This window comes from Odontomachus brunneus, unplaced genomic scaffold (assembly GCF_010583005.1).
Source record: "Odontomachus brunneus isolate Ranch 3 - 2012 unplaced genomic scaffold, Obru_v1 Obru_scaffold_049, whole genome shotgun sequence".
NCBI classification, from domain to species: Eukaryota; Metazoa; Arthropoda; class Insecta; order Hymenoptera; family Formicidae; genus Odontomachus; species Odontomachus brunneus.
In genome coordinates this window covers 1,129,621-1,142,612 of record NW_022639499.1, presented here as the reverse complement: position 1 = coordinate 1,142,612, position 12,992 = coordinate 1,129,621, and the positions used below count along the sequence as shown (strand labels likewise).

The 12,992-nt window shown below is 33.2% G+C and overlaps 2 protein-coding genes across 2 annotated transcripts; one reads left to right on the top strand and one right to left on the bottom strand.

Moving 5' to 3' along the window:
• Positions 1–371: 371 nt before the first annotated feature.
• On the top strand, positions 372–7,534 carry LOC116845093 (porphobilinogen deaminase). Its single transcript, XM_032817406.1, has 6 exons — positions 372–815; positions 3,743–3,815; positions 4,151–4,334; positions 5,662–5,932; positions 6,164–6,480; positions 6,609–7,534. The coding sequence occupies exons 1-6, from the start codon at positions 762–764 to the stop codon at positions 6,781–6,783; spliced, it is 1,074 nt and encodes a 357-aa protein (XP_032673297.1). The 5' UTR covers positions 372–761; the 3' UTR covers positions 6,784–7,534.
• A 2,333-nt stretch (positions 7,535–9,867) lies between these two features.
• On the bottom strand, positions 9,868–11,068 carry LOC116845094 (mitochondrial import receptor subunit TOM20 homolog). The gene is made up of 4 exons (XM_032817407.1): positions 10,845–11,068; positions 10,528–10,622; positions 10,220–10,393; positions 9,868–9,970 (listed from the first exon to the last, which is right to left on the bottom strand). The coding sequence occupies exons 1-4, from the start codon at positions 10,963–10,965 to the stop codon at positions 9,926–9,928; spliced, it is 435 nt and encodes a 144-aa protein (XP_032673298.1). The 5' UTR covers positions 10,966–11,068; the 3' UTR covers positions 9,868–9,925.
• Positions 11,069–12,992: the final 1,924 nt, after the last annotated feature.

The following is a 12,992-nucleotide window of genomic DNA, read 5'->3' as shown; positions in this document are numbered from 1 at the left end:
ATTTTACAATTCTCGATGTGGATAGGTTAGAATGTTTTCCGTATTTGTTCCGTCCCGTAACAGTTCTGTGCCATGTGAAACCTACCTATCAAACAACAGAACATAAAATAAAAACAGAATTACTCTAATTGGCTGACCCCCACTATATCTCTTTTCCATAACTATTCCGTTACGCTATTTCTTTCTCCATCTGAACGCACCCCAAAATGCTACTGAAACTAGCGCCACCTACCGTTCATTTGTACTGTCGGCAATGTAGAACCAAACTGAACGACTAGCACCACCTCGAGGGAAAATTTCACATGAGTTATCATGTCACTTTATTGGAAATAATAATCTCTTATTCAAACTATAGAACACAGGAAGAAGAAGAAATAGCAATCTCATCAGTCACATTGTGATAGTCATGGCGAGAGGTTAGAGTACTATCGTCATTTCTCCAAAACTTTTGCTCACTAATTTCACATTCTGCTGCAGTGTCAGTGACTGTGAAACAGCTTAATCTTATGCAAACACATAACAATTCGATCAAGTTCCTATTTATCACATGCCTCCTCGGGGAAACGATCACGCGTTAAGTCGATGAGGTTAAGCACAGTTTGGAATCATAAGAGAAAGTACCTGCCTCTATGACCCAATTAAGATTTAATCAAAGTATCTTTCCGATCATATTCCGTGTTTGATACATTCCAAAATCCGACTGCCGGACCTCGCATCCGTGAACGTTGGAGTTCCGTCAAATATACTGGGTGTCTGAAGCAATGAGCAGCGAGGAGACACGTAATGTAATACGAGTGGGATCTCGTAAGAGCGAGGTAAGCATTTACTAATCACTCTCACTTTAATCGAGAACTTTTGCGCGCTGAGAATCGCGAATGACATGAGTGGAAATTTCTGAATTTTCATCGATATTCTAATGTGCAAGTTTCGCTCTGGTGATTTTTATCGCATTCATAATTTCAAGAACATCTGTTTCAAAGATAAAATCTGCTCGTATATATGTATACCGTTGAATAATCGTACGACAATTATGTGGAGTACTTTGTCTTTTTGTAGATGACTCACAGAGAAAAGAAGAGTATAATGTGAAGAAACACGATCATGAATGCAAATCAAATATTTTTCCCTGGATAGAGATTTATGAAAAAATTAATGAAAAGCTTACATAATTCAAAACAGATATTGCCAGAAATAGAAAATGACCAATCTCACCAATGAGATGGTTTCTATCAATGTCAATTAAACTTTAATCTAAGTTTGAACTCTCTTCAGACAAAAACTTAAACTCGTATTGACTCAAAGGTTAAATTTATATTGTTAGAAATAGATACACATAATATTATAAGCTGTTTAGTAAAAACAAAAACAGTGAGCCTAAATACTTTTCCTTGGAAATTATTATGGGGATATATATATATTCTCCATGTTATATAATAAAAATATTAAAAAATGATTTATAATAAAAATAGAGATTAGAAGTCTCTTCCTCTAAATAATCCACTATATTTTTTCACATGTGAAAAAAAGAGATTCAAGAGGAATTTTGTCATTTCTAATAAAATTAATTTAGCTATAGATCCACAGAAATTAAGATGAATACAGGAAAGACAATGAGCATATTCAATTCTTCAAAAAGACCTTTATTACTTCAAAAGACTTGTTGTGAATCTTACAAGATTCCAGTTTCTTTTAACCACAAGTATTTGGACTCATTAGTTTTTATTTTCTTGTTCTGCAGTGTCTTGCAATTTTAAAACATTTCTTTTTTCTGATTTAAATTATTATACGAATTCCTTTTTTTTGTGCAAATGCTAAATTTTTTTTTTATTTTGCTTTATTTTGAAACACACTGACGAAAATCTTACTCTAAATCGAGATGTTTGTTTTGCATCCGGTTGTTTGTTCACACATCAGACTTTATTTTTTACAAATCATCTATAAAAAGTTGAAAACTCTACGTGATTGCGGCATAAAATAATCTGTTTACATTTTAAACGAGATTAGATATACACGATACGCTCAAGCCGATGTTTTCGAAGTGCAAACTGGACGATTTGGACTTGTGTTTGTTTACACCACGCTTTTTCGATTTTTTATATGTATATCATTCGTGTTTCGGATTCTTATCGACCAAATTTTACGCATTAAATATCAAACATAGATATTGAGGTTCGTTCGTGTTCGTTGAATGTAAATGATTTGACATAAACACGAGAGGCACGAGAGACCTTTCACATTGTCATCGTGTGCTTTTCTCAGACTAAGCTTAAGCCTGTGTTGGATTGAGTGTTGGAGATTGAGGATATAGAGGATACTAAAAATTAGAATTTTTGATGAACTGAGATCGAGCGAGTCTAAAGTTAGGCTTGGGGGCTTTTATTATTATGGGGTATTCTAATCTTTAGTATTTAAATTTTCAAATTAAAAGTCGAAGTCCTTGATCTTTAATGTCTAGCCTGATGTGGGCTTCACGCGAAGTTATTCAGCGATTCTCGTTAATGGCAACCGACAGTGATAAAGTATGCCAGCATAGATCTGGGAAACTTAAACTGACCGGGAGAAATCTGGAAAAATCAAGGAAACAATATTAAAGAACCGAAAAAACCTGAAAAAGTTAGGAAAAAATATAAAATTGAATTTTGGACTTTGCTCACAGTCGTACCCGCGACTTCAAAACTATACCGAGAAGTATTAACAGGCTCAATCGCGTGAGTTAGAAGTTTATTGACTATCACGTCGCTTCTTAATAAAATAAAATAATTGAAATTTATATTTTTTCTGGAACTCTTAATGACAGTGTCGTTATCGTTACGTTATCCTTGCGTAGATATATTATAGAAAAGTTGCGCAACATAACGATAACGATACTGTCGTTAAGAGTTACAAAATCCCCAAGTAGAACAGGTTGATTAACGTTTTTGAAGTTAACTTTTGGAACGTATTTATAAGATAACAAGTCAATGTCAATAATTCGTCTCCATTAATATGATATCAATTAAATAACAATTTACAGTTGGTTAATAGCTAGTTCATGCATAGCTAGTTTTATGGATCTTATAGTTATCATTTGATATATATTTAATTTGTATCCAACTTGATACTTTTATATCTAAATGATATCTTTTTGAATATTAAAAGTTATCTTTCGGGCGGATATTAGATAATCTTTTCAGTAAACAGAAACTTAACTTTTTTACCGAAAATAAAGTTATCCTGATTTAATTTTATATAGTAAAATGGAATACTTTAAGATAACGTTGTTCTACTTGGGTCGTACCATTGTAATCCCTGCTTCTAAACGTTAAAATTTAAGATTAAATATTGGTCATGGAAAATTCTTTAATGTCGTTTGTAAAACGAACATCTTAAATTATATCTTATCTATATATAGCATCTTAAATTTTAACGAAAATCAGGGAACTTCAAAATTTATTTTCTATGCAACTCTGTATGCGCAACGCGCGATCGATTAATTTTATTTATTTTATTAAACTTCCTTATATCAGAACATAATGCGTGTATTTATAGTAGTTAAATAAGTAAATAAATAAATAAGTTGTTTCTCAGTAAATAAATTATAATTGTGGAGAAGTTAAATTTGTATTAAAGGATATTTGTGTATTGCACTTTGTGCTTTCTTTATATTGATTTTGAATAATCTGTGAAGTTATTGTATATAAGAAAAAAGCATTAAACATATTATTATATAACATTCATTCAAAGATGTTTGTGGTTGTTTCAGTTGGCCTTAATACAAACTAGATACGTGATACAATGCCTGAAAGAATATTATCCCAAGAAAGAATTCGAGATAGGTAAGCAGAAACGTATATATGAATAACAGTACAGCATTAGTTACTTGATATAATTCTTCATTTACAAAGTTTCGATTTATTTGTTTCATATTATATTCCTTGTCCCATTATAGTTGTGAAGGAAGATATTTCTGAAAGAAAAATCAGACTCTCTTTTAGTACATTTGTTATGCGTATCATCATGCGGAAATAAAATATAATAAACATCTTGCACGATAAAAATGCATTATCATTTATTTTTCAGTGATAAAATATCAAAAATTATGTATGTCAAATATTATACCTAATTTCGCAGAGGGAAAACTCTCGTTTTATAAGCTGCGATCAAATTACAGTTACAATGATTACCAAGGGCGATAGGATTCTGGACAAGTCTTTACCGAAGATTGGCGAGAAGTCTCTCTTTACCGAAGAATTGGAGCGAGCTCTGGAGCAAGGCAGTCTTGATTTTGTCGTGCACTCTCTAAAAGACTTGCCGACGATATTACCGCCCGGAATGGCTTTAGGCGTGTTATTAAAGTAAGCTGTTTTCGTATTCTCCGAGATACAATTTTCCGAGATCCGGCATTTTGCTCACTGTAATGTTATACTTGTAATTGACGGCTCGATTATAAGTACAGCACAGCAATTAGTAAAGTCTCGCTGAAAGAAGTCCATAGTAGCGATTGTTTCCATTGTTGCAGTTTGCAAACATAGGCAGATTTCATCACCACGAACGCAGGAAGTTGGATTTGGTACAGTGTATAACGAATTTGTGTATTACAGATATTATAGTGAAATCTTCCACTGTAATCGATAAAAATTAATGAGATATACTGACAAGGGTTTTGTACAAGTTATAGTGAAAGTCCTTGAAATCAGTAAAAATTGACAGCATTAAAAGAAAAAAAATTAAAGAAGAAAGTAGGATTATATAGCTTGCAAGAAATTTGGAATTATATTTTTGGGAATAGCGAAAATCAAATTGAGATCTACAAGCTACGCGACAAGCAAATATTTCACAATACCAACGAGTACATAGGAAAGCGGTAGCCTACACGGAAAAAAGATATAGTGCACATTACCAGAAATATTTCCCAGACAGCACACATGTCCAAAACTGGGACATAAGACATCTTTAAGACGTTTTTAAGTCGTCTTAAAGATATCTTATGTCCCAGTTTTTGACATTGTGCTGTCTGGGTTTAGTTATGAACAGCATAGTTGCATCACTTTAGTTATCTTTTTGTAATGGTAATTTATGTAATTGATTCAGTTACTTTGTTACATCAACTACATCAATGTAATTGCGCGCGATCTGATTGTAGCCCAGAAATCGGTTGGGACGACGTTTATCATGCATACATTTTATTTGGAGCAAGCAGACATCGTCACCACTGCAACAGCAATAACCCAGCAATTACTTTGTGGTTGCAGTAACTACATAATTAGTTGTTGCGTATTTTATTATTGAATTTGATTGACATAACCAGACTTATGTACGAGCTAACCATAGTGTTTTTTTCCTGTAGGATTTGAATGGTAATGAACACACAAAAACTGTAGCAAGAACATTTTCTTATTATATTTGTCTGCGTCATAGTAATTGTTTAGAGACAAACATTAACTTTTTTAATGTTTTATTCATATCTCGTAGGTCACAAGTGAAGATGCAGATTTTAAGTTCAAATGTATCGCAAACACGCATTACCATTCTCATGAAAGAAGCATTTTGCCTATGTATACGTAAATCTCTCCCACTTGTAAAAGATCAAGTTTACGAGATAGTTGCTCACCTATCAGGCATAGAGAATCTCATTAAATTGCGCAAAGAGAAATGCTTACGTTAATTAATAATCTGCCACAGACGCGAAGATCCACGCGATGCGGTGGTCATGTCAAAGAAATTCAAGGACAAAACGCTTTCTACGTTGCCGGAAGGTAGTGTCGTCGGTACCAGTTCTTTGCGTAGAACCGCGCAACTTGCTCGAAATATGCCCCACTTGAAGGTGGAGAACATCCGCGGCAATTTGAACACCAGGTTAAAAAAGCTGGATGTCGAGAAGAGCCCTTACGCCGCCATAATATTAGCTGCGGCAGGTTTAAAGAGAATGGGTTGGGAGGATAGGATAACCCAGGTGTGATACTCCTTCTTCTTTAAAATTAGCTTTCTTGAAGTCTTTCATGAAGAGCGTTTTCTTTTCTTGAAACTTCTTTCATTTTTCTTTGAAATTATTTTTTCTCTTTGAAATGATTTCTCTTTATTTCTTAAGATTATCTCTTTCCTTCGTTTCTCTTTCAAAATTATCTTTCTTTAATTTTTCATGTAATTTGACTGTATTGATATACATATATCTTTGCTTTCCTAGATTCTGGAACCCGAAGAAATCTTGTATGCCGTTGGTCAGGGTGCGTTGGGAGTGGAGTGTAGAGAATCAGATTGGGAAATACGTTCTTTGTTGGAGCCATTATATGACATGGAGACTACCTTAAGATGTGTGTGTGAACGTTCTTTCCTGAAGACTCTCGGCGGCGGATGTTCCGCGCCCGTTGCAGTGTCTTCTTCTCTGGAAGGGAAAGAGTTAAAGATCACTGGTGCTGTGTGGTCCTTAGACGGTCAAACCCTGATTGAAAATACTTGTAAAAGTAAACTGTATTTACCCAAGGACGACGGTGAACCACCGAGGTGAGTAAAAGAAAATCTTCGAATTTCCAAGTAATCAAGACACACGTTGATATTAATGCCTTATTGTCGATGTATATTTTTGAATGTTTTACGAATTCCTACATCTTTCATTTGTTTCCCTGCAATAGAAAATGTCCATACCAAGAGCCCCGCCTTTACTGCGGCGTTGTCCCCGGTAGAATGAGTGCTCTAAGTCTTCATGGTGCAGAACAAATTGGTAAAGATTTGGCTAAGAGTCTAATAGAGAAAAATGCTATCGACGTCATGTTAGAAGCTAGGAACACAATTTCTAATTCAGAATAGTCACGTCAAATATGGTTTATAAGGTTTGGTTTTAATTGCATGTATTATACAGAATAAGCTAATGTAAAACTAACTCAGGTTTTCTACACTTCAGATATGTAATTTATGTACACTCGATCAACAGGATATTTGATCTGAGTTAGAGAGTACAAATTATATTATTGTTTGTAAACTAAACTTACAAATAATAATGTAAATAATATAATATTTTCGTTTCCTTCTGAATTCTGCCTGAATAGATACATTATATTTTGTCTGAATAGATACATTATTTATTTATCTACATGAATCCAAAAAAAAAAAACAAATGCAAGATTGGAAGATATTACCATGCAGCTTATCGTGCCAAGTAGTTTCCAAACTTCTTTAAGTTTATAAATGCGCCATTGCTTAAAAACTTACACTTGTACAGTTCTATTTTGCTGATTTAATGATATCCATGGTGTAATCATGCATATTTTATGACATGTTTTATCCTTTATTGTTGTATATTTTTTTATTGTTAATGAAGCATGGTTACATAGAAATTTCGTTACTTAAAATAATTCAGTCCATATTGGAACATACTGCCACATACTGGGCTAATAACCATTGGTTGAAATATCTCCATTTGCATTAGATTATAATTATTTTGTACTTGCAGAATTTGAGAAATTATGTAGTTTATTATGTAGTTCATGGTATATGTATGTCTTTGATAATGTTAAACTTTTTTTAAATATTTTGTTTTAATAAAACTGATTATCTTAAATGCTGGCGTTTTTAGAGCTCTGATCACGTTTCATGTCTTGAGATGTTATCATGTATGATGATATATACATATAAAATTGTAAATAGTAAGTCAGGATATAATTTATATCATATATTGATTTTAGATTTTTCTCTTCCTCTACCTTAGAATATTACACACACACATCTTGTAAAGTAAATTATGTATAAGCATGATTATAATTTTATATATGGAAATTGTAATTTATATATATATATATATATATATATATATATGTATACATGTAAGTACATATGTATATATGTACATACACATGTTGTATATTAATTAAAGAGGTCTTTATTCGCTATTAACGGCTGTCTTATTTAAAAGTAATAAATGTAACTTACATCTCTCAATAGTATAATTTCTAAACAAAATATTAAGAATTACAATGAAATATCTCTTGTACATTTTTATTTCTCTTATATATTTCGTTTACGCTCATTTTATGCAGCTTTAAATGCATTATTGCGATAAAAATTATATGTCTGTCTATTTTCAGAGTAATATACTTTTATAAGAATATAACTTCTGATATATATATATATATATGTGTGTGTGTGTATATATATATATATATAGATATATACATATATATATATACACATATATATATATATATATAAAGAGTAAATATGAACTATACATTATATATTATTTGAATGCTATTGAAAGTGGCAATATATAGCTATGCTTACGTACGCGTTTATACGTTGACTTTAGATTTTGTCTACAAAATACATATATATTTTTGTAAGTACTTGCAGTACAACATGCAATAGGATTCATACACAGTAATTTTCGTTCAACTATTTATAAATTTTTCCAGAATAACTCTCATATATTATTTTTGTCGCGATTACAATAGTTGTACAAGATTACAATTGGATCTGTAGATTTCAATTGTGCATTATCTTTCCACATTTACTATACCAAGATAAGGCAGCATGCGCGCTCGTTATCAGTATTGCAAATGGGACAGTGACAGTATGTTCTATTGAACACAGCTAATTGAAGCATACTGGCATTATTACTATTTTATTAGAATAGAATATTAATCTATTATAGGCCTTCTACAATATAAGCCATTAGTTATAAGCAAATTGACCAATCACAGTCGATTATTTTCAAAAACAATCGACTGTGATTGCTCAATTTGCTTACAGCTTATGACTAATGGCTTGTTGTAGAAGGTCCATTAGAATCAATTCCTGAACATACAAAATATGTTCCTTGAAATTGGACGAAAACAGTAATAATATATAATACTACAAATCTAATATTTAATACTCTACGAAATTTATTAATAATTATTAATAATTTGTTTAAAAATAATATATATTAATAATTTGTTTTAACGAAACTTTTTAACTTTTACAGTAACTTTTATGATCACAGATTCGTACATATATAAGTTATAGATACATACGTGATCATATTATATGTATCGCACAAAAAAAACAACAAAAACTTAGCGGAAAAATGGTACAAATATACGAAAATGAAACATATAATCAGTTAAAATCGGTACAATCAAATCAGTGCATTTATACATACTGAAATTTACAAAAGTTGGTAGAGTTTTAAGTATTTTACATACCTGAAGTAACAATCACGTTTTGAGAGAAAACTTGACATCCATTAAAATTACAAACATTTTATTGTATAGAACGTCTAACGCAACGCGTCCTTCCGTTTGTAGAACTCATTAAATGTCCCATTATGTCATACATACTAATTTATCAATTTTCTATCATTAGTATCTCCAAAATTACCACTCGCAAAATGGTATGAGAATTTTTTGTTATATCTGAGCAATTCTACCTATATGTGAGCAGATGCGTTGCGTCAAATACTCTGTGCAGTATATTCGATAATTTGAGTAATTATGTATATACTTTCCAAGTGCAAACATTTGTAGACTCTTTACTGGACATTTTCTTTGTGTTTTTCATAATAATTTTTCCTATGCCACTCTAGTGAGGAATTAAAAGTTTTAATTGGCATATTATAATACTCAGCACTATTCCAGCAAACGTGATGACGTCAACTGACATATTAATGACATTAGAAATGTTATTAATATGTTATTTGGTGTCATCCTGCTACTTAGAGCGTCAGCTCTCTGTTCATGTTTTATAAAACATGTTACAGAACATGTTTTATTAAAAATGAAACATTGAACAAAGTTTATACTTTATATAGTTCATACATGTGAGAAAAAGAGAAAATTTAATCGAGCACGACGATTATAACTAGAGGGTTTTACAGATATTAATTATGCTTGTGTCTATGTTAAGCAAAAATGAATGTAGACTTTTCACTAGAGTCGAATTTTATTCAAGAATTCTCAACGAATTTTTATATTAATTATTCGACATCCTCCTCTGCCATCTGAGTTTGCATTACTAGTTTCTGCAAAAAATAAGTCAAATAAAAAATAAAACAAAAGAATAAAAGTTATATCTTATTATAAAACAATTGTTTTTATAACTTTTTTTCAATCAAAGACTTGTTCTTTTTAGTTGAAATAATCTATTAGAATTATTTTGTTCCTTTTTCCTTCAATTATAAGCTACATATTTGTTTCATTCTGAAGGCAACAAATGTAATCTAGTTCAGCTAAAAAAAACAGATATCACTTTTTTTAAAACAAAGTTATACCTGGCCCACTGATGGTAGTCGCTGAACTAAAGCATGGAAAACTTCTGGTGGCAAAGTTTTTTGGAGAACTTGTAACAACTGAGTTGGTTGGCCACATACTGCCACTGCATTGGCCAAGTGTTCAATTCCACCTTCTATGTCACCATAAGTAAGCATTTGTTCTCCAAGTTGTACCTGAATAATAATCAATATAAATGTTATGCATATTTTATATCACAAAAATTGATATTACATCCATATTAGTATCAGATTTTCCTGCAAAAAGAATTCCTGCATCATTTCATGATTCTTATCAATAGTAAACTTACCTCTTGCAAAAAGAATTTCTGCACCACTTCGTGATCCCTTAAATCTAAAATCTTTGAGGAAGCCTTTTGTTGTGCTTGTTTCTTAGCTCGCCTACCTGCAATAGCAAAGAAGAATAAAAAAAAAAACTCCTAAAATTACTCTGCGAGTATCAAGTGGTCTGTTCTTTTCAGCTGCACTGCTGAACTAGTACAATTAGTTAAAGTGAAACAAATATATATTTATCTTACTCTAACTTGTTGCAGCAGTGCAACTGAACAGACCTAAGATGTATCGAGAAGAATTCATAAAACAGAAAAGAAGAGATTAACCGACTTACGCTCACGGAGTTTCTTTTTGAAATCGGGATCGCTACGACGCTTCTGATCGAAGTAAAAACAATAACCAACAAAAATTCCGGCAATGCCGACAGCAAGACCCACTACAGCTTTAGACATCATGGTTTTCCTAATATAAAAATTCCAATATTTCACGAAGACAAAATTCACAAACCTCTCATCGCACCCGCGACCATCATTAGAGGCAGAGTCTGCGCTTGCAGTCATTCGCGCTAAACTTACGAACACAAAAAATTTCTATTTTCGTACAGAAATACCAACGCGATAATGTTAGGAAAAATATTCACTAGAAATCGTAAAGGTACCTTTATGGCTCCTGCCCACAGGACGCGGCAACGCTTGCCAACCAATATGTTGTTTTTCCGTAAGAGCTACAAGGTTATTACGGAAAGCAACATATTGATTGGCTGTCGCACAAACTTCCGCCGCGTGGCAAGTGTCGTGTCCTGTGAGCAGGAGCCATTACATGGGAGCATCAATCAATATGTTGTTTTTCCGTAAGAACTAAAAGGTTATTACGGAAAGCAGCATATTGATTGGCTGTCGCGCGAACTTCTGTCGCACGGCAAGCATTACCGCGTCCTGTGTGCGGAAGTCATTAGTAGCCATATTGGTTCCGGTGACACGAACGAATTAGAGTGCATTGGAGCGAATAGGAGCATGATGGGGCATGCGACGCATAAACCTATAGACACACATACACAAAACCAGTTTATTGGTCATATATTATCTAAAATATCTTGTAAGATAATATGCAACTAATAAACTGGTTTTGTGTAACACAGTGTACGCCACTGAAAAGCACCTATTGTAGATGACGCAAAATAATTATTTCGCTTATGGCTCCTACACACAGGATGCGGTAATGCTTGCCGCGCGGCGGAAGTCTATTTTGGCCTAAAGGCCAAATCACACTAGCGATTGGCGATTGACGATTGACAATTGACAATTAAAGATTAGATTTTAACGAATCAACAAGCTTCAGCCTTGGTTTGCTATTCCAATTGGTCAAGTTCCAATCTTTAATCGTCAATTATCTATCGCCAATCATTAGTGTGATTTGGCCTTTTAGACTGGTATTCATAGTCGAATCTTATTTCAAGATCGTCTTTAGTAATGTCTTAGGCCGGTATTCATAGTCAGATCTTATATTTAAGGTCAACTTAAGTACTGTCTTAAGATGTCATGAACCAATCACAAAGCCGTATTCGCATCTTAAGACATTACTTAAGACGATCTTGAAATAAGATTCGACTATGAATACCGGCCTTAAGATGCGAATACGGCTCTGTAATTGGTTCATGACATCTTAAGACAGTACTTAAGATGATCTTAAATATAAGATCGGACTATGAATACCGGCCTTAAGTTTATCTTAAGATGATGTAGGGATCATTTCATTGGTTATTGAATATCTGAAGATTAATTTAAGCAGTCTTAAATATAAGATCCGATTATGAATACCAGCAAAATATGCATCTAGAAAAATTGTCTAAACCGTTTTGGCGCTGACTGTACACACTCACACATGAGACGTTTTTTCGTTTGGTTGGTTAGTTTGATCCACTTAACGTTCGCAACGCCGCGAGCGTCATTCTATCTTTGTTGCTCGAGGCGTTGCGAGCGTTAAGTGGACCAAACTAACCAACCAAACGCTACCATAGTCACGAAATAAAAAAACGCTTAAAAAAACGTTGCCCTATTCTTTATCATCCAATAGTATCATCTTTGATCCGTTCCCCCGCCACCTATCTTTCGTTCTTCTACATTTTTACAACGTTTAAAAAATGTCATTCGTCCAGTGAGAGGAATAGGGGTGTATATCAGTTGGACACGGGGCAATTGGACACAGTCCAATCACAAGTCGCTGTTCCAAGGGACCCTACAAATGTCTCTAATCACACGGTGCTGTGATTAGAGACATTTGTAGGGTCCCTTGGAACAGCGACTTGTGATTGGACTGTGTCCAATTGCCCCGTGTCCAACTGATATACACCCGTCCAAGTGCACCGCTCCCGAGGAATAGAGCAAAACTGATTGCGGTGATTTTCAATAGCTGTGGTGACTAGGGCTACCAAACTCCAATGTATTTTATGTGACCAACATTAGTGGCGCCCTCTAAAATGGGA

Bases quoted from the DNA above. Each gene is read 5' to 3' on its own strand.
- LOC116845093 (XM_032817406.1), top strand. From the start codon at position 762: ATGAGCAGCGAGGAGACACGTAATGTAATACGAGTGGGATCTCGTAAG. The intron at 816-3,742 runs GTAAGCATTTAC...TGGTTGTTTCAG, and splicing joins TGGGATCTCGTAAGAGCGAG to TTGGCCTTAATACAAACTAG. The intron at 3,816-4,150 runs GTAAGCAGAAAC...ATCAAATTACAG, and splicing joins CAAGAAAGAATTCGAGATAG to TTACAATGATTACCAAGGGC.
- LOC116845094 (XM_032817407.1), bottom strand. From the start codon at position 10,965: ATGATGTCTAAAGCTGTAGTGGGTCTTGCTGTCGGCATTGCCGGAATT. The intron at 10,623-10,844 runs GTAAGTCGGTTA...TTGCTATTGCAG, and splicing joins CAAAAAGAAACTCCGTGAGC to GTAGGCGAGCTAAGAAACAA. The intron at 9,971-10,219 runs GTATAACTTTGT...TATTTTTTGCAG, and splicing joins GACTACCATCAGTGGGCCAG to AAACTAGTAATGCAAACTCA.